At 35.1% G+C, this 24768-nt stretch overlaps 2 protein-coding genes across 3 annotated transcripts; both read right to left on the bottom strand.

Annotated features, from left to right (window-relative positions):
* Window positions 1-237: 237 nt before the first annotated feature.
* Window positions 238-4502, bottom strand: LOC137806690 (polyadenylate-binding protein RBP45-like). The gene is made up of 6 exons (XM_068606927.1): window positions 4073-4502; window positions 3146-3617; window positions 1116-1171; window positions 916-1046; window positions 714-810; window positions 238-619 (listed from the first exon to the last, which is right to left on the bottom strand). Exons 1-6 carry the CDS (start codon window positions 4334-4336, stop codon window positions 443-445), a joined length of 1197 nt encoding a protein of 398 aa, XP_068463028.1. The 5' UTR covers window positions 4337-4502; the 3' UTR covers window positions 238-442.
* Window positions 4503-11096: 6594 nt separating this feature from the next.
* LOC137806689 (uncharacterized) lies at window positions 11097-22875 on the bottom strand. 2 transcript variants are annotated; one of them, XM_068606925.1, is made up of 22 exons: window positions 22124-22875; window positions 21551-22019; window positions 21356-21441; window positions 20999-21112; window positions 20707-20895; window positions 20530-20592; window positions 20160-20216; window positions 19657-19779; window positions 19463-19579; window positions 17054-17161; window positions 16830-16965; window positions 16130-16261; window positions 15453-15629; window positions 14530-15365; window positions 14027-14204; window positions 13704-13939; window positions 13155-13218; window positions 12818-13035; window positions 12313-12502; window positions 11713-11938; window positions 11462-11617; window positions 11097-11348 (listed from the first exon to the last, which is right to left on the bottom strand). In XM_068606925.1, exons 1-22 carry the CDS (start codon window positions 22769-22771, stop codon window positions 11255-11257), a joined length of 4617 nt encoding a protein of 1538 aa, XP_068463026.1. In that variant the 5' UTR covers window positions 22772-22875; the 3' UTR covers window positions 11097-11254. The 2 variants fall into 2 exon arrangements, with proteins under 2 accessions (XP_068463026.1, XP_068463027.1); XM_068606926.1 differs by having other exon boundaries at window positions 12818-13011.
* Window positions 22876-24768: the final 1893 nt, after the last annotated feature.

Raw genomic sequence — 24768 nt, 5'->3', positions numbered from 1 at the left:
ACATGTAATATGTAAAGAAATGCAACATTCCTTTCAACTAGTTTTCTAATTGTTAGCATTTATCATTTTTTTTTGTTATTTAAAACTTCATCACGCTTTGCGTCTCTCTTTCACGCCACAGAACAAGCTCAATACGCGATAACGCATCATATGCTACACACACAATATGTCACCCGCTTCTGCAAAATTCAGTATTACAAATAATAGGAGATATGAAATGTAGACGGGCTCATCAGATGCATAAACATCAAGGTATCAGCAAGCAATATTTAATGGATACAAAATAAAAGTCCGCATAGAATGTTTCATGCTAATAGCAATCATAGGAAGGTAAAAGAAGAGCCAAGTTTGTTCTCAATGAGACAATTAGAGTAGGAACCAAAACAAGTATCATAGATAGGATAGGATTACAGAAAAAACGGAAAATTGGGGCAGAACTTGCTTAGCTATATCCTATTTGCTGTTGTTGCTGAGGAGGTTGGTAATTTGCATAGCCCGGATAACTGCCATACATATTGGGGTCTTGTCCAGCAGGAGCATAACCATAATTTTCATAACCCTGAGCAGCATATCCATAGTAACCACCGCTGCCATTCCACTGATTTGCATCTGGTTGGGCCTGAGTCATCCACGAAATCCAAATTCATAACAAAAATCAATTAAAAAGGATATAATGCATATCAGAATGATAACAGTTCAGTAACATTTCTTACCTGTTTGTTTGAAGGACTTCGGCCCCATGAAAGCCGAACATTTTGTCCACCCAAAAGTGTGCCGTTTAAAACCCGCAGAGCCTCTTCTGCACAGCTCCTGATACATGAACATGAAAAGTCATGGCACAATCAGAGGACACTGCATTTAGACTAGGAAGTAAGTTAACAAGATAAATACCAAATGTCTGAATGATTAAATTACCTGTCCGCAAATTGGACAAATCCACATCTCTTGCCAGCTGGAATCTTCACGTGAACTAACTCTCCATACTGCCCAAAAACTTGTCTCAAATGGTCATCGGTGACATTAGGATCCAAATTGCCGACAAAAATCTGCAATAAAACACAGGTCATGAACAAGAACAAAGAAGAGCAGTTTCTATATTGCAAAGAAATACCCACCGTTGTATTATTTGGATCATGCTCGTTCTGTGCCCCTTGAGGATTCTGATATGATGCTGCGTGTTCAAAGTACAAGTAAAAAGATGGGTAACATTGTTCAAAGTAGAAGTAAAAAGATGGGTAACATTGTAAAAGACACCAAAAAAAGATAAAGACAAAATACATTAATAAAGTTTTCAAAGACACAAGGCACATCTTTTTTGTTGAGGCACGACTTTTCAACATAATGTTGCTACATTCAGTAGGAAACTTTAACTATCCCATACTCAACTCTAAAATCACGCAATTATACATACCAATTTCACAAGCAACAAATTCTAGGTGCCTTGCATGCCACCACAAACTTTCGACACACTACACTATTAGAAATGCACCATCATTCAGAAGCACAAAATCTACCTCACTTTCAATTAAGAAGTACATGTATAGGGGGAAATAGCACCTTGAGAAGCAAATAACATAACCAGTACCTTGCACTATAAATATTAAAATATGGAAAAAATATTCACTGATATAAATATGATCAGACATGAAATAAAACAATGGATTTAGATAATTTCATGAGAAAACTCAGCAGAAAGGGTTACAATGCAAGAGAGGGATTTTTCACCTTACAGGATGCAAAGGGAATATAGAAAATGACAGTTTCCCTCCCTCTCTCAATAACTATCAAAATATTATAAAATCTACTGATATAAACAAAATCTGACATTAAACCAAACCATGCATTCAAATAAATCCATGAGAAAACTTAACAGAAATACTTTAAAATACAATGCAATGGTAGAACTATTGGCATTACAAATACTGTGGACAATGTGACAAATAAAATGGCATGAGAGAAGGAATGTGGAAAATGAGGACACCCCTCTCTCAATGGGAAAGTATCTCTATCTATCATCCTATCTATCTATCTATCTATACATACATATGCATACACACACACACATTGTTTCTTGTAAAAATTGTAGTATTTAAAATACACACACATCAGGGTTTGCCATAGAGACTAACATAAGAATGAACTAGGAAGCTGTCAAATGCTTGTTACTACACTAAAGAAAACTTCACAAGTCATTTAACATTTTGACATTTTAATAGATTGGTCTTCCCAAAGGATTAAGCAATAAAGAGTAAATGTTAACTTTAATTGCACATGTGCTGAGAGAAATTTAGAAAGAATGACGACAGACCTTTGCCTTACGAAAATAAAAAATGGCATGACAACAAAACCATCTGGCAGAGTGCATTTCTACAAAATAAAAGCACTAACCACCAGTATCCCAAGGTATTCCTTGTGGACGAGGTTGGAAACTTGAATTAATAGCGACAGATAGATGAAGAAAAGAAAGTAGAAAGTAAACAAGATTTCCTAAAGAAGGGAAAGTTAAAACAGAAACTCAAAGATATAGTTCTTTAAGTAATGTCAAAGGAGTAAAGCTAAAGGAGCAAGGAGCAAGAATGGAGGACCGATATGAAAGTAATTTGAATAGCTGATAAGTAATTTGGCTAAAAAGGCCAAGCAACAAAATGAAAAGAAACGAAAATATACCGTAATTAGAGGCAGAAAAGAAAATGCCGCAAAAAATAATGGGCAATACATAAACAGATAACTGACCTACACAAGGCCATGCACTAAAATGGTAACCATTTCAGCTGAAATCAGTTCCAGGCTCCGAGATGACAGAGCCTCTTGACACCCTGCTTTGAGACAATGGGAGTTCTATAAGATTTTATTATTTAATATCATTTACTTAGCCCAAATTGTTAAAGGAAATTACAGGAAGAAATGTGTTTGGACTGCAATTCTTCAAGAGTGTAACTGAAAAGAATTGTAAACTAAAACATCTGGGATACACACAAAATAGATAACTACAGAATTAAAGAACTGAATCCAACCAGTAGTATATTCATTAACAGACCAAAAGTATGCATCTGAAAGAAAACATATCTAAATTATATTTAAGCAGCACATTGGCAGATGTTTGCATCAAAATAACAAGCACATGACAACTATGAGAGAGACATACCTTTTGGCTGGGACTGAGTGCTAGGGTTTTTATTAGAGGCAGGTCCAATTCGCATGGGCCTTGTTGAACAAAGAACCCCTTGCATTTCAGTCATAGCCCTAACCTGTTCACTCTCATCTCCAAACCTAACAAAACCATAACCCTTTGTCCGACCAGTGAGCCTATCAATTACAACTTTGGCACCCTTAACCGAGGGATACCGTGCCCGAAATGTCTCTTGCAGAAGATAATCTGTAACATCTGCAGCCAGGTCTCCAACAAATATGGTGTGATCTGGGCTGTCGTCATGACGCCTATCACCCGCACTAAAAGAAGCCCAGTTCAATCTGAAGTTCTGACCACCGTTTGGCATAATGGTTCCGTTGTATGTTTGAAGGATTCTCTCAGCACCAGCACGACTGGTAAACTCAATAAACCCATATCCCTCCGATTGACTAGTTTGTTTGTTCCGAATGACTTTAACGGAAGCCACCTGAAAGCAAGCACCATACATCCATCAGTAACCAATATTCAGAGAATCACCCTGAACCACCAACAAGCTTCTAAACATTAGTTTTACTTGTTTACACGCAACATCACCCATCTAAATCAATCAAATCCTTCCAGAATATGCAATTATCAAAAACTCAGATTCATAATTAAAAAATAATACATTAACAACAGAAAACGCAAATCTGTATTTAAAAAGTCTGAAATCTATATTTTTCAAAAGAAAACGGTATTTTTTTGGGCCCATAAATAAATTCCTAGGATAAACAGTATCTGTCCTCACAAAAGCAAAAGATTAATTCGATGTCAAACATATTCCAAATCTAAATCCACGCCATAGTAATTTCAAGATAAAATCTAACCCAGATTCGAAAAAAGAAAATAAAAAACACATATAGATCGATCGAAGGGCGATTAGAGAAGGCAATGCGAAGATACCTCGCCTGTGTGCGCGAAACACGTATAGAGGTAATTCTCGTCCATCCAGTACTGCAAATCACCGATCCAGAGGGTACGGACCTCATCGGCGCTGGTGGGCTGCGGAGGAGCCACCGATTGCGGTGGAGGCTGGGCCGATGGAGCCCACATCTGAGGGGGCTGCGGCTGAGGGGGCATCATCATGTAGGGTTGCTGTTGCTGTTGCTGCTGTTGTGGGTATTGTTGGTTGGGTTGTTGGGCCATGCCGGGTCCTGGCTGCATCATCTTCTTCAACCTCAAATTCAGCAATCCAAAAGCACAGAGAGAAAAGATAGAGAAACAAAGAGAGAGAAAGAGAAGAACCACAATAATGAATCTGAGACTGTGTTTTAAAGAGTGGTTGAGACCCAAACCCTAACCTTGAGCCGTGTCCTTCTTTATGTCTCTCAACGCCCCTATTTATTTATCTTCTTTTTTTAAATTATTCAAAAATATCCAACAATATCTTTACTACAATTAAATCTTTATTTATTTACTTTTTTTCTAATCTATTTAGGAACCAATACATATATTTTATTCATTTCTATCTATACCTTTAAAAAAAATTGGTATGAAGTGGGTGAGTGAAAGGTACTTATTATTCATAAAAATATTGATCTTCTCATGATAAATAAAATTTGTATTATACACACACAAAATATTTGTTTATTTATTAATTAGATTGTTCCCATTGCCAATTCAGGAAATAAATGTTAATTATTTTCTATTTTTGTGGTTTATTTCTTTATTTATTTTATATTTTTAATAAATTGTTTATTTTTTTAAGAACATTTGATATACAGAAATTTTAAATTTTCTTTATTCGAAATGTTTATTTGTCACTAATAATTAATATTATGATACATCCATGTTCATATAATATTAACAATTATTTTTTCTACTTATTGTTTACTTTATTATTTCAAATAAGATTGATTTTAGAGAATAATATGCTCCCTGAATTTCACAATTCTCTATAAGTAATTAGAGTTTGGAATTAAACCCTATCTTAGGTTTTTCATATAATTAAAAAAGTTAAATGTATAGGAATTTTGTAAAAAAATAGTTTCATTAATTTTCTTACTAAAATAGTTTTAAAAATAAGAATAATTTATTAATTTAACAAAATATTTACTTTTCTGTCGGTTGATGAAAAATTAATAAGTAATTCTTCTTCCTCATCTATTATTTTTGTTCTAGATAAAAATAAAGAGTAATGCATACCCACTTGTTCTATAATCATAATGTAATATTTATATATTCTCGAATCATTTATGTACTGTACATAGTTTGTCATTCTATTATATGTGAATAGTAACTTGGTGCTCGAAAAAAGTAAAAGGTCAACTCGACTGTTGGGCTGAGTTAAGATTTATGTGACTGGCCCAATTTCGATGGAGGGTCCAAAGTGCATGATAAGGTTGTCGTACGAGATACCCTTATTTTCGTGCTAGTATATATATATATATATTAGTAGTTATTGTAATGTTTGTTATTATATTTGTTGATATTGTTGTTGCATGTTTGCAACACGTAAATACATGTTGATAGTTGTTGTTAACCCTAAAGAAGATACGGACGTTCATTTATAACAAAATGTTAGCCTGCGATTAGCACCCGAAGATGATTGGTACACGTGGTATGCCTTTTTTCTATTAAAGATAAAAGATAAATGTGTTTATTTTCAGTTAAGATTTGCTTTTCTCATATGAGAGTTGTTGCATGTTGCTTGTACGGTTATAAAAAGGGCCTAAGACCCCAGATGAAGGTACGTTGTTTTTGCACACTAAACTGAGTTTTATTGTTGCTTTGTGAGCCCTTGCTGACTTAAGCGTCGGAGTGTCATCAACAGGTAACAACGGAACCATATTCGAAGCAGTTAAGAGAGACGTGACTCCAAACCCAGAAGGAGGTGCGTTCATCCTAGGTCAACCGCCGAGAACATTTGGCGCCCACCATGGGGGCCCGCTAAAACTTGATCCCATCCACATCCGCAGTTAAGTTCAAGTTTCCAGATGAAGATGAGAAACACGAGACAAGTACCAACGGGACAAGATGGAGGTGAGGCTCTCACACTGCAACAACTCATGGAGACCCTAAGGGCTCTCCAGGAGGCCAATGAACAATCGAGACAAGAGCAGGAGAGGCTACGAGAAGCCAATGAGTGGTATGCGTTGGAGCAAGAAAGGTTGCGGCAAGAACTACACAAAACTCACGAGGAGTTGCGCAGGGATCTCTAGCAACGTGACCGACGACCCTCGAGAGAACGAGAAGCGAGTCTACATGAAAGGGACAACGTCGAACCATTCTCTCGAGCTATCATGGACGAACTAGTGCCCGTGCACTACGTGGCCCCTAAGATCACGTTCACGGGGGTAGAGGATCCAGAGACCCGTCTTACAGCGTTCAATGCTCAAATGATCATCTCGGGAGGATCAGACACAATACGGTGTAAGATGTTCATGAGTACTTTTACAGGTACGACAATATAGTGGTTCAGTGGACTCCTAGATGGCCACATTACTTCGTTTGCGCAATTCGCCAAGCTGTTTAGATAGCAGTTTTATACCAACCGAGTGAAACCCCCAGTGCTATACGATCTTTTTAGCGTGCGGCAAAGGGAAGGGGAGTCGTTGAAGGACTATCTTAATCGATTATGGGCTTTTACTGTGAAGCTCCAAACTCACAACGAGAATGTCATGGTGGCCGCCTTTGAGCAAGGGGTTGCTTCTAGATCGTTCTGCGATTCTCTGACCAAGAACCTAAACCCTAAACCAGGAACCCAGCAGAAACCTTTTCCGAGATCAGGTGGAGAGCAGTCGCCACATTAGCGTCGAGGAAGCAGTGGCGGCCAGGAATAATGGCCCGCAACCTCGGGTGGCTAAGCCGAAAAAAACTAGCAAGGCTTCTCGAGCCCTGAGGGTTCATGAGACCTCAATGGGAAAGAAAGCAGACACTAGGCACGCCCCATACAAGAAGGGCAAGGCCGAAGCTAGGAGCAAGGAGGACAAGTTTCGTCCCAAGTTTCGGATATTGTACAAGGAGCTTATCAGCATACTAGCAGTATCAGAAAAGTTAATGTTCCCCCAGAAAACAGACAGGAATATGGCGGGTCGAAATGATGTGTGGTGTGAGTTCCATAAAAAATTCGAACACAACATTGAGTGATGCATGGTGTTGGGTTATCAGTTGGCCGAGCTCCTGAGAGACGAGTTCTTGAGGGAGTACCTTGAGCCTGACCAAAGAGAACCTCAGGGGGAAGGCGCCCCAAGAGACCAAACGCATGAAGTCTCCATCCATGCCGAGTTAAACACCATATCATGAGGGTTCTCTAGAGGAGGTAGTACGACCATTAAACGTAAGCGGTACGCGAGGGTTGTGATGTCGTTGGAAACAGGGATCAGGATGACGCTCTTGAACCCGATATCCACTTCAAAAAGGCCGATTTGGTGGACATAGTTTCCCACGACAATGACCCAGTAGTGATATCGATCATTACAGTAGGAAGGAGAGTAGACCGAGTTCTCATCAATCAAGGGAGCTCGGCCGGTGTAATGTTCTGGTCAACGTTCGTCAATCTACGGTTGTCCCCTCACCAGTTGAGGCCCCATGACGGATGCCTGGTGGGCTTTACAGGTGACCACGTGGAGGTGCGAGGGTATGTAGACCTGAGGACAACGTTTTTGGACGAGGAGGTTGTCGGGACCATTCTCATCAAGTATGTCGTGGTTAATACTCCTTTTACCTATAACTTGCTTTTGGGGAGACCCTCTATAAACAGGTTGGGTTAGAAAGCTTCAACAAAGTACATGAAGATCAGGCTACCATCCAATAAGGGGAAGGTGATCACGATTAGGTCAAACCAGAAGGCTGCTCGAAAGTGTTATAAGAGCAGCTTGGAGAACAGAAAGAGCTTGAACTCAACCTCCTTTGTGCATGAGGGGAAGATGGCTGAGGTGCTGGAGACCGAGGTTGGCAATCGACAACGACCTGCACCTACTGGCGAGGTGCAGGAGCGGGAGATTGACAAAAAGATGTTCAAGCTCGGTGCCTCGATAGATCAAAGGTTGCAGGATCAAATAGCTGAGGTGATAGCCTAGAACATGAGCGCATTCGCGTGGTCCTCAACAGATATGTCGGGGATAGATCCAAATTTTCTTTGTCACAGGTTGACCATGGACACGAGGGTTAGACATGTGGTTCAAATGAGGAGGAAGTTTAATGAAGAAACACGCCTGATCATAAAGGAAGAAACTAAAAAGTTGTTGAATGTTAACCACATCAGGGAAATCGTGTATGCTGAGTGGCTAGCAAATGTGGTGCTGGTACAAAAGTTCAATGGAAAGTGGAGGATGTGCGTCAATTTTACTGGCCTAAACAAAGTCTGCCTAAAGGACTCCTACCCGTTGCCGAGTATTAACTTTTTGATAGACAACGCCTCGGGTTATCGCCTGCTGAGACTTCTTGACGCGTTCTCGGGTTACAACTAGATTCAGATGCATCCCAATGATGAAAGTAAGATCGCGTGCATGACAGAATTTGCTAGCTACTGCTACAAGATCATGCCTTTTGGCCTTAAGAAAGTTGCTGCTACCTACCAGCGCTTAATGGACAGGATTCTCGCGCCCCTACTCAGGTGAACGGTGCAGGCCTATGTAGATAACATGGTCGTCACCTTTGTGGAGAAGGGATAACACGTGGTCAATCTGGAACAGCTGTTCGCAACCATTGCTAAGTATAACTTAAAGTTGAACCCCGAGAAGTGTGTGTTTGAGATAGAGGCTGGGAAGTTCCTTAGATTTTTGTTGACTGAGAGGGGTATAGAGGCCAACCAGACAAATGTGCAGCCATTACAGAGATGAGGAGCCCCGCCACGGTAAAGGAGGTCCAACAGTAAACAGGACGTATGACGACCCTCTCACGTTTTCTATCAACAAGCGGAGATAAGGGTTACCCGTATATCCAGTGCCTAAAGAAAAATAATCGATTTGTATGGACCTCCGAGTGCGAGGAGGCTTTTGTAAAGTCGAAGGAGTAACTGGCCAATCCTCCTATCCTTGGGAAGCCAGTAGCCAGTGTTCCCCTGCGCTTTTACTTCGCCATCACAGATCAAACAATTAGCTCGGTAATAGTACAAGACCAGGAACAAGTCCAAAGAGCAATCTATTTTGCTAGCAAAAGTGTTGTAGGGACCAGTGGAGCGCTACCAGATGAAGGTACGCTGTTTTTGCACACTAAACTGAGTTTTATTGTTGCTTTGTGAGTCGTTACTGACTTGAGCGTTAGAGTGCCATGAACAGGTAGGGCGCCATATGTCACAACGGAGCCATACTCGATGCAACTAAGAGAAACGTGACTCCAAACCCAGAAGGAGGTGCGTTCATCCTAGGTCAACCAGAACAATTTATATCTCCTATTTTTGTATTAGTATAATATTCTTTTTTATTTCTAAAGAAATTAGTTAAACATATAATATTGATTTGTTTAAAAACGGTTAAACATCATATAAAATTACAATTTATTTTAATTATATAATTGTTTAGACAAATTGATATGTATTATAATTTGAGATAATTTTGATAAACTGAATTATTTCAAATTCTTTTTAAATTTTTTGAAGTATAGTATTAATTATTATTAATAAATATGTTAATTTAGAACTATTTTTAATGCAAATTAATAAGTGAGTTTAAGTAATTTTATTTAAAAATAATTGAATTTTTTAAATTAAGTTACAAGAAAAGTTAAACACAATTTTTTTAATTTTTCATGCAATAGTTCAATTTAATTTTTTTCACTTCATATATTATTATATTATAGTTTTATTTCATGTTTTGTGATAACAATTTTAAAAAAAAAGTTTATATGTATATAATCTAACTAAACTTTATTTTTTTCTAATTTTATACTTAAAATTAAATAAATATTAGTTTTTGTAAAATTATATGCAATTTCCATAAAAAAATAATTTTGTGATGGTAAACAATTTATATTATACTGTATCATAATCTTGACTGCACTAGTCCAATTTTATTTACTAGATATCTTTTAATTGATGTTTGTTCATAATTGTAATATAATATTCCAAGGTGATAATCATGCATAATACAGTTTATTTCTTATTAAAATGTTCATCCATTTATACTTATATTACATAATTTCTATTTATCTAATATTTTAAAGATATCTTTTATGAAAATAAAAAAACATTTATTTGAAGTGGTTATTAGTCTTTTAATTATGTCTAAGTATCTTGAAATATTAATTTTCTTATGTTTATTATGATTACCTTTATTTAATTTTTAAAAAGTTAATATAATTTTTTTCTGTCATCTAAAAAATATTCAAATGGTTAGTAAAAAATTAGCAAATGTATGATTAAAAATTGATATACACAATATGTATTAATAGGAAATTTTGAGATAAAAAGGGGATTTAAACCTATTTAATTTTGAATATATATTTTTGAAATATACACAATATGTATTAATAGGAATTTTTGTAAAATAATTTGATTTTTTACAATTATTAGATGGTAAAATAAACTTTTTAATGAATTTAAAATTATTTAGTTTTTATATTTTGTTTTGAAGATGTTAAGATAAGTTGTGTTCATTCATGTCATGCCTCATCATGAGAGTGGCATGACTTTGCTTGAAATTTTGATTGCAGCCATGTTAAAGTCCTCTACATAAAGAATAATATGACCTTTATGTGGTTCAAAATTTTCATATGCAAATCTTAAATATATACCTTTGTTAGTTATTAATCTTTGTAGACTGAAATGTTAATCTAAATAAATTTTCACCTCTTTATCTATTTGTCATTTCAACTTGTAAAAACAATCTTATATCTTATATCTATAGTCGTTTTTGCCCTAGTGTATCTCTTTCACATTTAAGAAAAGTCTGGAATCTTGGTTTATTAGTTGTCTAATACTAGTCAATTTTCTTGAATGTATACTTGTAAAATATAAAATCTGCAGAAAACATCAGAAAGCTCACTGTTAAAGGTTATAATAATAATTGTTTGCTTTCAAACTAAATGTTACACTGTTTATAAACAAAGCTCATTCCAAAATCCACGAGTTGAGGACAGAATGTAAATAGAAGTGAACAAAGCTTAACCTCCTTCATCGAAACTTGTTTAAAAACAAAAAACTTTTCATGCCCTTGTTATCAGTTTCAAAATCTCAGCAGCCTCCTTCAATCTTCTCTCTCTGTTTTCTTTGATAACCAGGTTAGGAGCCCTAGGATTTCTGCATTGCCTCAAAACAATTATAGACCCCAAGCTTTCTGTTAGATTTTAATCAACAAACATGGTATTTTAAAAGTTAATCCCTCTAATCTAAAAAAGCAAGTAAAGTCTGACCTTTTCTCGAAAACTCCCTTCCGTTTATGGTCCTCAACAAGGCCGTGCAATCGTTTTAGCAGAGCAGGGGACTTAAAAATCACCTCAACACCTATGCCAGTTGAACATATCTTCTTCAAAAGTTCAGAAGCAATGAAGAAGCCCTCGTTTTTATTCCTGGAACAAGTTATATAAAGTTATAACAAAAGTAGAATAAGAATACTGTACATCAACTTTCAAGGGCTAACTACAACTCTGCACTTATAAACAACCTCAATAACTCCAAGACAATTATCTGTACAGAATTACGACTTTGGATCAACACATGTAGAAGATGAGGATAGCGGGCAAGATTTCGGAGAGTTGATAAAGCATGCTTTAGAACCTCCTGATCAGGTATACTCCGGCTGACTGTTTGAATCAGTCGCAGCAAAGTATCAATAGCCCCTGCAGCCACAAGTTCTTCACAACATTTCTGAGAATGCCCTGTAGCCATGTCTGTGAAAATGCAGACAAACAAATGAGAAAAAGAATGATCATTATAACTGGTCAGGACTTATACAATGAACTACTATTTGAACTGAAAAAGCGAATGCAAGTGAAACTGAATCATCACTAGCACTTGAATCTATATATTTTGTAATTTGGGACAACAGAGTGAAGGAAGGGAATTAGAACAATTTAAATAACAAGAAATGCAACTTAAGGACTCTTTAAAGATATCAGGCCACCTTAATAAATTATAGTAAAAATACCAATTTTTACTTATTTGTGTCAGGCAAATTATTAGAATTAAGAAATTAGACTGCATGTTTGAGAGGCCGTCTCAAAAATAACGCAACAAAATCTAAATTCTGTATGAAAAATCTCACCCAATATTGAACAAGTATGAAGGATGTTACTAAGACTCTTCATATTGAGTAGCTCTGAAAGTGCTGCCAAGAGTCTGTTTATGAGACGCTTGCTGTCATCCACATTTCTGGCAGACTTTTGCATTCTCAAACGCAAATCCAGTAACTGTTCTTTCGAAACTTTACGGGCACGGTAACCTTTCCAGTGGGACTACAAAATTTAGAGAAAAAGAAAAATAAGAAAAAAGGGAAAACCTAGGAAAAAGAAACTAAACATTGATGAAAATTTGGTTAAAAATAATTACAATCACATCAGTAACATCACAAAAGGATTTCATTGATCCATCTACGAATGAAACAATGCATCATAGTGAAAGTGGAAAATAAAACAAAAGAAGAATGTTATTTGTCTAAACTACCCTCTTTACTTACCTAGTGTAAAAGGCAGCATCATAAAACAACCCCCACCCAAATCCCCCGACAAACGAAAATACTAAAGAATTACAGGGTAGTACAAAATACTAACTTGGATGACAATAATACGATATCTCTGAACACTAGCCTTTCGTCTGGCTATCCACCCACGAGTACAAGATTGAATAACAATGGCAGACTTTGTCATCAATTTCTGTAACAAGAGACCCTTCCACCATCGTTGCAATTTCACAACTGAAAGCAAAAATCGACCTAGTGGAAGACTACGACAGCCAACTGGAATGACTGCACTTAGGTTAGAAGCACCACCTACATCAGCATAACAAGATATAATAGTATATGTAGTAAAAGTAAACCCCACAACTAAATCACGCATTAGTACCCTAACGAGATTTTGCATAAAACACTCGTAAAATATGAATATTTACCTAATATTCGATGTCGGGTTAAATGTTCCCTAATGTAGGTTTGAATCACCAACGCAGCATCTTCCTGGCAAATGGCAGTTAAGAGGCTTTAGTAAAATATAAGAACAAAAAAAATAAAAATTCGAAGACAAATGAAAATTAAGAAATAGTTGCAGGCAGTAGCAGCATCATAATTATTTAGAAAAAAGAGATTTAGCTTGTATTTGGTTTGTTTGTAAAACCACAGTACGGATAAAAGCTTGTACCTCGTAGAGTCGTAGCTTGTATACAAATTTTGAAGTTCAACGAGAAACCAAACGTGCTATAAGGCCAACTTAGTTAAACCCCCAAAACACACAATTTGCTCCCTTTCGTTGCTTTTTGGGACAAACGATCATATATTCTATATCATACATGCTTCCGCTCAAATTTCCCGAGAAATTAAAATATATTTAAATCAATAATATTATTAGTTGACTCAAAATACCCTGAGCATGTGAGCAGCAATGATAAATAAATTACAAAAGTGCTACAGCATAGCATATCATAATAACAACTAGAACATCATACCTGGATGACAACATGGCGTCTATAAACAGTAGCATTTCGCCTGGCTATCCACCCACGGGTACATGACTGAATAATGATGGCCGATTTATTCATTAACTTCAGCAACAAGAGACCCTTCCACCATCGTTGCAATTTCACAACCGAAAACAAGAACAGTTCCAATTGAAAACTACAAAACCCAAATGGTGCTGTGCTGCAACTAATAGGAATAATTGTGCCCAGCTTGGAAGCACTGCCTACATCACCAAAACATGAGATAATAGTATTGTGAGATGACAAGAAACCACAAATAAAGTTAGCTTCATAAAACATTAATTAATTACCTAATAGCTGATTCCGAGTTACATGCCCCCTTATAAAGCGCTGGATCTCCAAAGCAGCATCTTTCTGGCAATTGAGAGCCTTTTGGCACTTCAAGCTTCGAATGACACACTGGATCTTTACTACAGCGTCTCTTAGGAACAAGAAGTCCCGCTTTACAAGCCAACCACGGCAATGCCTCTGGAGTCATTAAAGCAACCTATCAAGTTACATAGTATTCTAAAACTAAAACTTACAAAAAAATATGTAAAAGGCATTTTTCTAAATTCAAAAAATTCATACTATTATATGAATTAATAATTTCATCACACGAAACATAACATTAAAGACAATGCCAAATTTTTTTGAAGATGCACTCTTCCATGTATAAGTAACATCTGTACACAGTACTGTTACCAAAAGAAGTAACAGCAAATCGACTCATGAATTTTTTTCATGCAAACTGGAAAGTTATGTAAAATAAACGAGGATAAATATAATTATAACAAGCTAGTCACTGTCTTACTTGAATCTCAACAATGTCCGTCCGACGCGTACAAGCATCCTTTCGGGCAAACCAGCCCCTTAAACAAGACTGAATGACAACAGCTGCTTTAAACTCAATTTTGAAGTGCTGGAAATCATTTACACATCGCCACATCCGAAAATAAGATTGAATTTTTATTACAGCTTGAATCTTATTTAAAAAACTTTTTCTTGACAACCACCTTCGGAAATTTAGTTGAATTTTAGTTGCAAATAGGTGATTCCTACGTGCACCAGCAATCTTTCGGACAAACCAACCCCGTAAGTAAGATTGAATAACAACAGCTGCCTTAAATTCTATCTTGAAGAGCTGGAAAGCATTTACACATCTCCACATTCGAAAATAAGATTGAATCTGTACGATAGCCTGAATCTGATCTAGATAACTTTTTCTCAATAACCACCTACGGAAATTTCGTTGAATTTTAGTTGCAAACAGGTGTTGCTTCTGAGTAGACTTGCAGCACATGAACTTTTTCCAAGCAAGCTGAATGATAATGGCTGCATTTGTTTGAAGATGGAAAGTGACTTTCAGTTGGGAAAAAGATAAATCTTTCTCTCTCTGATCTAGCTGATGAATATATCTAGATCGTGCCATCCTACCAGGGACCAATTTCTGAACACTAATAGCAGCCACTACCATATCTGAAATCAAAAGATCAGGACTTGTACAAGACACTTGCTTATGCCTCCTATAGAGCCAACTCCTAACTGCTTTCTGGATAATCTGTGCTGAGCTCTTTAACCTCAAAAAGGAACGTCTACAAATGAAAAGCATGGCATATCTCTTATATGTTTCTGATAGCTTCAACATTTCTGTGTGATTAAATAAACAAGACAGACCAATAAGTAATGAAAAAATAACCCCAGATAATTTTCGAGAAAAACTGATATATTGCATACCACATGAAGAGTCACAGACTTGAACAGTAGATAATATCACACAGGCTGACTTTTGCCTCACTTTTAGCCAAGCTCTGAAAACAGTTTGCAAAAGGGTAATAGCTTTTACCATCTTCAGAAACCGGCACCGTGCAACCAATCCTCTGAGATGCAGTTGTATTGTTCTTGTAGCATTTTCTAAAAATGTTAAGTACCAATTGTTAACAAGACGACATATATCATCAACAAAACAAGTTTTGCATGCAATTAGCAGATTATTAAGCTGCAATTATAGAGTGGAAAACAATCATATCTGTTGGAGATCCCACATCGACTAGAGATTAGAGTCTTTCATTGTATATAAGTGGGTGCAAACCTCAACCTTATGAGCCGGTTTTATGGGGTTGAGTTAGGCTTAAAGTCCACTCTTTCTTAATAATATCACACGCTTTTACTATGCAATGCATGGAAGAAACTAAAGTTTAAAAGCCTATTTCAATTCACTAGCAAACACATTCATTCCTTTGTATAAATACAAACTAGGACTGATAGGAGTTGAACTAAGCACTGCTTATTTTCCCTTTTTCAGCGATTTTAGGAATTAACAATCTATTGGATTTAGTACTTTTTTTAAACGCTCTGGTAAATATATTAATGACAATAGTAGCAAATAGGATTATGCAAGTCTGAATAGTTACCTCTTCTAATGTTGGTGCTGCATTCAGTGATTTTGGATCCCATCAAATTAGAGACAGCTGGTTTGTTGAGACCGTTTCTTTCAGCCATTTCTTGCCACCAAGTTTGGATCGCCTTGAATTTTCTTGCAGCATCTATGTTAATAGATAAGATATTGATCAAAGATTTTCATATGAAAGAAAACTGATTACTTCATGAATAAAACCATACCATCATTATGATTAATCTGGGATGTTTTGTTTTGGAAACTAATATAATCACATTGAAATATTGTCGCAGAATATATGAAATGAAGAAATGGGACGCTGTTGTCTACTCAGAGCCAACTATCATGCAATGGAATGAATAACTGCAAACGGGCAAGCAATAATTCCTGGTAAAACCTATGCAAAAGGAGATCAAATGTTTTAAAGATAAAGCACAACTGATCTACTAATGTTTTAAATCAATATGAATCCTTCTCACTTTTATTCATGATACCAAGTCATAGAAATCCAAATGATACAACTATCATCACAATGAGATCAGCATAAGTAATTTTATGTGGATAAAAGAATCATTTATCTAGTAATGTCAGGTTTAATATATGCAAAACTCATTCCTCATATCAAAACCAAATTAACACATATCGAAGTTGAACAATAAACACAAACAGATGACATGCAGAAATAATTGAAGTTCACATCATTTGAGTCACCAAACCTTCATTGCCAAGCACATCAGAAGCATCAGGCTTTTGTATTGATTCAGGATTTGAAAGGCACCTTAGCATCCTCAAATGTCTATGGTTCGGACTATGGCAGTCATAACCCAAGAGTTTATGGAAATTTATGTGATCCTGAAAATGAGAGAAGAGAGATGCAAATTAATGCAAAATTCAGAGTACAACAGAAACAGAATGCGATCATAACATTTATTCTGTTTACCAAATTTTTCTTGACAAATAATTGGCTTGCCAGGAAAACCAACAAAATCACCACACTTCGGTCACTGCAAGCACCATTATATTGAAGTAGGTCACTAATTTGAAGTACCTGAAAAAAAAATATACCCGAAATAAATTATACTGCCAATGGTATCAAGTGAGATAAAGCAAATGTATATTTCTTCTCTTTTTGTTTGGGTTGCACAAAAGTACATCCATATTAATTGTGCTTTTATTTAACACAATTTAAATGTCCATAGAATTGATAGAGTACTAAACCAGGATTTGGAAAATGTATGTTTCTAAGACGAAGAAAATGAGAGGGAGAGAATTAGGACAATGTTGGATTGGCATGCTGGGTAGCGATGATGGATAGCAACATAGAGGGGGAAAGTGCGCCTCTTGTAGTTGGTAAGCATTTTTGTTTTGCTGTACAAAAAGAAAAACATTTTTTTGAGACCCTAGATGATCTAAAGATCTTTTTAGATGGTTTACTCCACTAGACGGTTTGATGATACTAGATCATGTGTCTTTGAAGTTTTGATGATAACAAAATAGTCTAAGTATTGAATGAGGATTCTATCATCTGAACGTTCTAACAGTGTTTTGATGTTTTGTGAAACTGCATAGTAGACCATCCAGCATCTACAACATGTCTCAAGTTAGACGGTCTATCAGACCAAAAGTTCTTATATCAGGAAACTATTCGATCAGTTAAATGCACCACGTTTAAACAATCTTCTAGATATTACAAGTGCTGAAAATGATTTTATTCAAACGGCTATATAGTATAGTTTTAAAAGAACATCTTAATGATAGTAATAAGATCTTAAGGAAATAAAAGGGTTTATATGACTCTATAATAATTGTAACTAATTGTCATATATTGTGAATCAGTTTGAAATGCTTCCTTGAGCAGATTTGAAACAAGAGCGCATTGGAAGATCATATCTGAAGTTTCCCTTCTAAGAGTCTACAACAATAAAGACAAAGATATGTTGTGACGAAGTTTATTTAGAATCTCTGTTTTGCTGTTTTGAGCTTCAAAGGTCATATTCTAGGAGCTATATAAAGAGATGAAAGTCAAAGACGAACAATACAATAGCACAAAACTTGTAGAGTCTTATCAAGCTTTTGAGCTTTGAGTGTTCTTGGGAGTGTGCTAAACCTTTGTAATTCTTCACTTTGTGAAGTTAACCTTTGTGAGCTTAATTTGTGCTCTCTTTGAGAGTACTCTTATCCTTTGAGAGTTCTTAATCTCAAGATATAACCTTGGGAGGTTTGTGTACTCGTTTGATTAGTGGAACCTCTTTAACAGTTACTTAAGTGAAAACTAGAGGTAGTCCAAGAGTTGTGGTGAACCAATATAAAAATCTGTTATGCTGTTTTGCTTTGTTGCTATTAAAAGGTTTGTTTCTTTGACTTGTCGATCTGTTAAACTGTCTGTTTTATCTGCAAGAAGAGTAGGCTCCATTTAACACACCCCCTCTATAACCAATTGCTCCAACACATTATTCTATTAGGAGTTTAGGCTCTGGTTTAGGTTATGTTTTAGGCTCCATTTCTGATTCTTAATAAATATCAGTTACCGGCAGGTGCCCTTGTATGCTATTAGCAATAATATAAGAATGTAGGGAAATTTTTAGTTTTCAATAAATAATAACATTTCCAAAAAGTAAAATTTTAAAGAAATGATTTTTGCTCAAGTTTCCACAAAAACATTCGTTTGGGGTATGGGGAGAAGGGTGAACTAACTTCCTCGAATTGAAATAAAAAAATTTAGTGAAAAAAAATACAATGCTAATAAATCATTTAATATGACAATAAATAAAGATTTTAGTAAATTTCTAGAAAACTTGTATAACAATCCCAAATATATTTATGGACCAACTAAACAGAATTTAGTCATTCCCAAGAATTATAATTATTGGGAACCGAGATTTCTGGGTATGAAAAAATTTTCAAGTACCAAACGCCCTCTAAGAGTTCATATTATAAAGTTTATATGAATTCAAGCATGTATCAATCCATTGTATACACTATTGACTATACACATTAAGCATATTTCTTCTCATGCATGCACAACTAGGAAAATGACCATTATTTTCCTTAATCAGCCAAAGTTTGCTACTTCCCACACCAATAACTATAATTAAATTTTAGCACATATTTTTGTGCAGCTTGTGCTTTTGTCGAGGTTTAATCCTAATAGGCCTTTGACATGAGTGTTAGATATACAAAAAAATGCTCTTCATGAAAGGAATTATTTGAAAATTTAACTAATCTGAAACTGAATCACTAACAGGTTTCAAAGTACACCAGTGATCACTTGTCAAGAAGAAATATGATAATGTCTCGGCAACAATTTCAGTATGCATGCAAGTAGATATTAACACATTAGGGTATTTACCTCTGGGAAGTTCCCCAATAATGTAGTCAACTTTTGGGATAGTATAAAATTATACAGTGCATCTGAATATTCATCAACCGACATAATTGATGCCTTGCCACTTTTCAAACTAACTTCCTGTTAAAAGTGAAAAATAAAGCTGATGAACAAGATGTTGTTATCAGAAGCCAGAGGAATCTAAAGAAGTTAAAGACCTTCAAAGAACAGGAATTTTGAAGTTCTTTCTGGAAGTAATAATCAAGTAAGCACCAGACAGCTTTGCCATCAACAAGAGAATGGAAATTGTCAATTGCACAATCATAATTGCCACAAACTGCCTGCAAATATAGAAAAAACAAGGTTACAAATAACATAAGGATTTTTTTCTTAATTAAATACCAAGATCACACAATTACATATGCACAATCTGAAAGTTCAAGCAAAAATAAATAAACTAAAATCCTGAAACAAAGTGTAACAAACAAACTTTATCAAAGAACAACTAGTTATTGATGGTATACACCTAAACAAAACAAAACAAAGTTGTATTTATCTAACTACCCACCACACAGTATAAGTTAAACATGTTGGAAACTTGAAATAATGAATTTGGAATAAATATTATGTTCATCGATACTGATTAGCCTCTTGCTAAACCAAAAAGAAAAAAAAATCTAGAGTAACTACCATGCTTTATTGAAGTATTCTAGGAGCGTACCTGAATCCAATTCAAAAGCAATTCCATAGAGCTAGAACTTGCATTGTTTACGAGAACCTATAAGATGAAAGAAAAACCAAAGCTCTAATATATAGGAATTGTGAGCTTAAAGTGGAAAAAAGTGTAGATATTATTTTATGAATCGAGCTCCTCTAAAGAGAACAACTAACTTCATAGTAAATTTAGTGATCTCAATCATAAATGAGAAGAATACACATGCATAACAAAATATGAAGGTGTTGTAATATCAAAAATTGATTTGTTCATCAATGATTGAGATTACTTACTTAACTCTTGCTCAATTTAGAGGAGCCAATTATTGATTTTATAATTAAATCAAACCACAAAGCTCATCTAACATGGAACATACCTTGCCTCCTTGAATTTTAGAAATTTCCCCTTCTAAACTTGTTTTATCAACCAAAAGAGGAAGCTGCAGGTGAAATGGCATAAAAAACTTCATTGTTGTCTAGGTTATAAGTTAGTATCAATTAAATCACAAGCCAATTGCAGAAACTTAAAAAATAAGGCAAAACAGAACTTCCACCTGCAAATGAACAAACATGTTCCAGAGCAAGGAAACTGTAAGTTCTTTGTCTCCATTAGCAATATCATCTGCCACAATCATGATGCCATCTTCATCAAGTAGTGACCCACCAGCTTGCCTAACATATTGCAGCGCAAGACTGCAGTTTGCTAATTTTTTCTTAGGAGTATCAGAGGGAACTACAATTTTCTGTCAACACAATAGTGATGAATTACAACCTTTAACTAACTGGATTATCAAATGCCAGATATGCTAGTATCATTTCCAACACACAAAAATATATATAACCAACCATGAGGATCGAAGAATTATGCAGCAAGAGCTGAATAGCTCTACACAGTTTTAATCCATCTTGGAGATCTACAAATAAGTCTCCGATCCTGAAATCATACTCGACGAGAGGTTCCTACAAAATCACAAATCATTCAAATAAAACATATATTGACCTGATACAAAATACAATGTCCTTCTTCACAAATTTACTAGTAGTACATTAACATGAAAGTGAAATATTGACACTAAAATGACACATCTGCTATATGTATAAATGTCGAACGCCCTCCCAGATACATGTGCAAGCTCACACTTACATTAACAGACAACTTCACTAAGGTAAATCAGAATTTAGCATATGGAAGAAGTAACTGACCTGTTGATGAGATAATTTGTAACCTAAAATCACCAAATGTGTTAGAAGATTGCCTTCTCCATGCATTACATCAGACGATAGAAATTCTAATTTCCAACCAAAAAAAAAAGTCAAGCTACAATGTAATGTAGAAGCTGCTGTTGCAAAATATTAAAGAAGATAAGAGTAGGCTCGCAAACATGAAAGAGGACCTACCATGAATCAGCTGACTGCTTGATTTAATCCAGGATTCTGGTTTGAATAACAAAGGAGAACCCCCATCCAATCCATCAATACCATACTCCAGTGGAAGGTAACTCTGACATTTAGCTTTATCCAGAACAAGCACAAGCAACAAAATTCTTTTCAATATCACATTCCCCATATTCTCATAGTAACCTGACCTATACACGCCTTCAACCATTTTGTTATAAGCATACGCTTTAGCTAAGCCCTCATGCGAAAAAAATAATTTGTCAACGACCATTCTCAAGAACACAGCATCATGATCAGAATCCACATCACTATTTAACACCAAGGAGTCACCGCCAAAAATCACATACAATCCAATTCGCAACCAAGTTGAATTATAACACATGAGAATTCTCGTGGCCTTATCCTTCAACCCGACATCAGTTACTATAGGGCAATGCGCCTTCATATTCAGTCTTCCTTCGTCAATTGCCTAAGAAAGGTAACACACGCATAGTTCAACAACTAAAGATCAAAATGGATACGAATTTGACGCGAGTTGCAAAGCCTATGGTAATTAATGGAAGCAAAACGAACCTTGGCGACGCGATTCATTTGTAGGAAGATCTCTTTACAAGCTGCGATGCTGAAATACAAGCTCATTCGCTGCTTCAAATCGCCGAAACTGCAAACATCCTTGAGAGAATCGCTGAGGTGCGAAAACGAGGAATCAGGAACCTCAGCCGCCGTAGCAGCATTTTCCTTGGCGGACCACGTCTTCCTCTGGCGCTTGGGAGTGCGCCAGGTGGAATCGATGCCGACGACGGATGTTACCGGGGCGCCGTCTCGCTTGCCGTTGGTAGCGGGAGCGGAAGCATCCGCGGCAGAGAAGTGGCAGCCACAGGAATTAGGATTTTGGAGGAGAAAGTTGAGCCAGACTGAGAGAGACTTGGCGAGGGATTTGAGGGAGCGCTCCTTGTTGATTTGGGCCTTACGGGAGGACTGAGACTGCTCCAATTGGAAGGCCTTGAATTTCTTGGCTGTGGCGGCGGTAGATGGTTTGTTGGGGCGGCGGTGGAAGGAGGAGGAGGTAGGTGCATGTTTGGAGGCGGTGAAGAATTGAGTGGCGGGAGAAGGGGCGGTGGTGAGAGAGAAAGGTGGGCGTCTGGGAGTGGTGAAGTTGGAGATGTCCTTGAGAAGAGAGGAAGAACGGAGACAAGGAGAGGGAGGCTCATCGGAATCCATTGCACTCTGCTCTTTCTGTTGCTCTCAATTCCCAACTGGGAAAAAACAACTAGAATCACTCTCCCTCTCCTTTTGAATTTTGAATTTCAAAATCTTCTTCTGACCGTTTGCTTTGCTTTTTGTACCTATGCTTTCTTTCTTTATTCTATGGTTCATGTATAATAACTTTTTGATGTCCTTTCCTGTTAATATTTTTTTGTTAAAATTGAACAAAGTATACATTATAAAAGATAAAAACTTATTATTAAAAATTAAATATCTTATTAAATTATAAAAAAAAAAATCACAACTAATAATTATTAAAATAAATAAATTTTTATAATATTTTTTACTGTGTAAGTATTGTTTTACTATGTACACTTTTTTTACGATAATAAAACATTAAAAAGTAAAACTTATTTTTTGTAATAATTATTAAAATAAAAAATATATTCATAAAAATTAATTATAAAATAAATCATATTTATAATTTCACAATAGTTAATTAATTAATTTATAAAAACAGTTATAAAATAATAAAATAAATTATATTAAAAAAAAATAGATTTAGTATTAAATCGTGTACACTAAAAACTATTCCATAACCATTATAAAAATATTATTTATTAATAGTTATAGGTAATTATTAAAATAAAAATATTATTAAATCTATAAACAAATATTCATATTAAAAATATTATAAAATAAATATTTTTTATTATTTTATGATAGATAATTAATTGAATTTTAAAAAATAATTATTAAATTCAATTATATATATATATAATTTTGTAAAAATAGTATTAAAAAATTATTTAATTATTGCTTTTCAAAGGAGAAGCTATTTAATTATTTTAAAAATATTATTCAATTATTTATTCATTAAATAAATAAATAAATTATTTTTATTTATTAAAAGGTACAATTGTTCGACTAAAACACGTAAGAAATTTCTAAATGGTATATATAAATTATTGATGAATTTAAAATAACAGTTATCTAAATATATAAAACGGTAAGAAATCTTGTATATAAAAGAATAATTAAAACAAATAATCCCCTTAAGAAGCCTTAACTGTAATAGAAACAAGAGTTAAAAAACTATTATGAAATTTAAAAACCGAAAATCAAATAAGAAAACTGGCCTTTGAACTCTTAATTTGATTTTTTTTTTACAATTTGCTATTAAAAATAGACTCATATCGCTCGTGAAATTTGTTATGTTTATAACCCTTATTATTTATTACATGTTTAGTATCGTAATTATATTATAATTATAATAATGTTTGAAAGCAAGTAAGAGACGATGTTTTTTAATTTAATGGTTGTTAAATAAAATATACATAGAAAAATGATTTTATAATTATTAAAAATAAATCAACTCAAACTATATTTTTTAAATAAAAATCATACTTAATAAAGTGGATAACAAATAATTTAGACAATGTTAACCTTTTAGAATTTAGGATTTGTAAAACATGTACCCTTTGAGTGCAGGATAAGTTATATTATTCGGTCTCGGTGATCGACCGACCACATTAATATACATTAAAAGTGTTCAATAAATGACAACAATGATAATTATGAAAATTATGATCATGTCCTTCCGAATCCGAGTGACATCCCCAAGAAATCAGCTATAAATCAGGAATCATGCTAGAAATCAATTAACATTGATATTTGATAGATTCGGTCCATCACAACAAAAGTCCGTAACTAAACGCTATAAATAAACTTTCTATAAAGGTGTAAGGTACGCTTTAATCAGCTTTCATTATACACTTTTAACACAAAATACATACTTGATTGTCGAAATACATTTTTCAAGTCAACCCCGACCGAGCACCAACAATTAAAGGAGTGAGAAGACAACCGACACATCAACAATTGTATATCTAGGCCCACTTTCTTTGTCTATACAAGTTCAATTGGCGCAACTTACTTAATAATTAGCGGTCCTTGTCGAACGAACGCGATACTACATGCAACTCTTCAGTCAAGGAAGCTTGCTTAATAAG

Source organism: Phaseolus vulgaris, chromosome 3 (genome assembly GCF_000499845.2).
Source record: "Phaseolus vulgaris cultivar G19833 chromosome 3, P. vulgaris v2.0, whole genome shotgun sequence".
NCBI lineage: Eukaryota > Viridiplantae > Streptophyta > Magnoliopsida > Fabales > Fabaceae > Phaseolus > Phaseolus vulgaris.
The sequence above is the reverse complement of the archived record's forward strand: the minus strand, read 5'-3'. Positions and strand labels throughout refer to the sequence as shown.

What these genes read in the sequence shown, in the direction of transcription:
- LOC137806689 (XM_068606925.1), bottom strand. Translation starts at nt 22,771, where the DNA reads ATGGATTCCGATGAGCCTCCCTCTCCTTGTCTCCGTTCTTCCTCTCTT. An exon ending in AACTCGGAATCAGCTATTAG is followed by an intron (nt 13,940 to 14,026) that starts GTAATTAATTAA and finishes TTGGTGATGTAG; the next exon opens with GCAGTGCTTCCAAGCTGGGC. An exon ending in GACGCCATGTTGTCATCCAG is followed by an intron (nt 13,219 to 13,703) that starts GTATGATGTTCT and finishes GCCATTTGCCAG; the next exon opens with GAAGATGCTGCGTTGGTGAT.
- LOC137806690 (XM_068606927.1), bottom strand. Translation starts at nt 4,336, where the DNA reads ATGATGCAGCCAGGACCCGGCATGGCCCAACAACCCAACCAACAATAC. An exon ending in GTTTCGCGCACACAGGCGAG is followed by an intron (nt 3,618 to 4,072) that starts GTATCTTCGCAT and finishes GCTTGCTTTCAG; the next exon opens with GTGGCTTCCGTTAAAGTCAT. An exon ending in TTTGTCCAATTTGCGGACAG is followed by an intron (nt 811 to 915) that starts GTAATTTAATCA and finishes TTCATGTATCAG; the next exon opens with GAGCTGTGCAGAAGAGGCTC.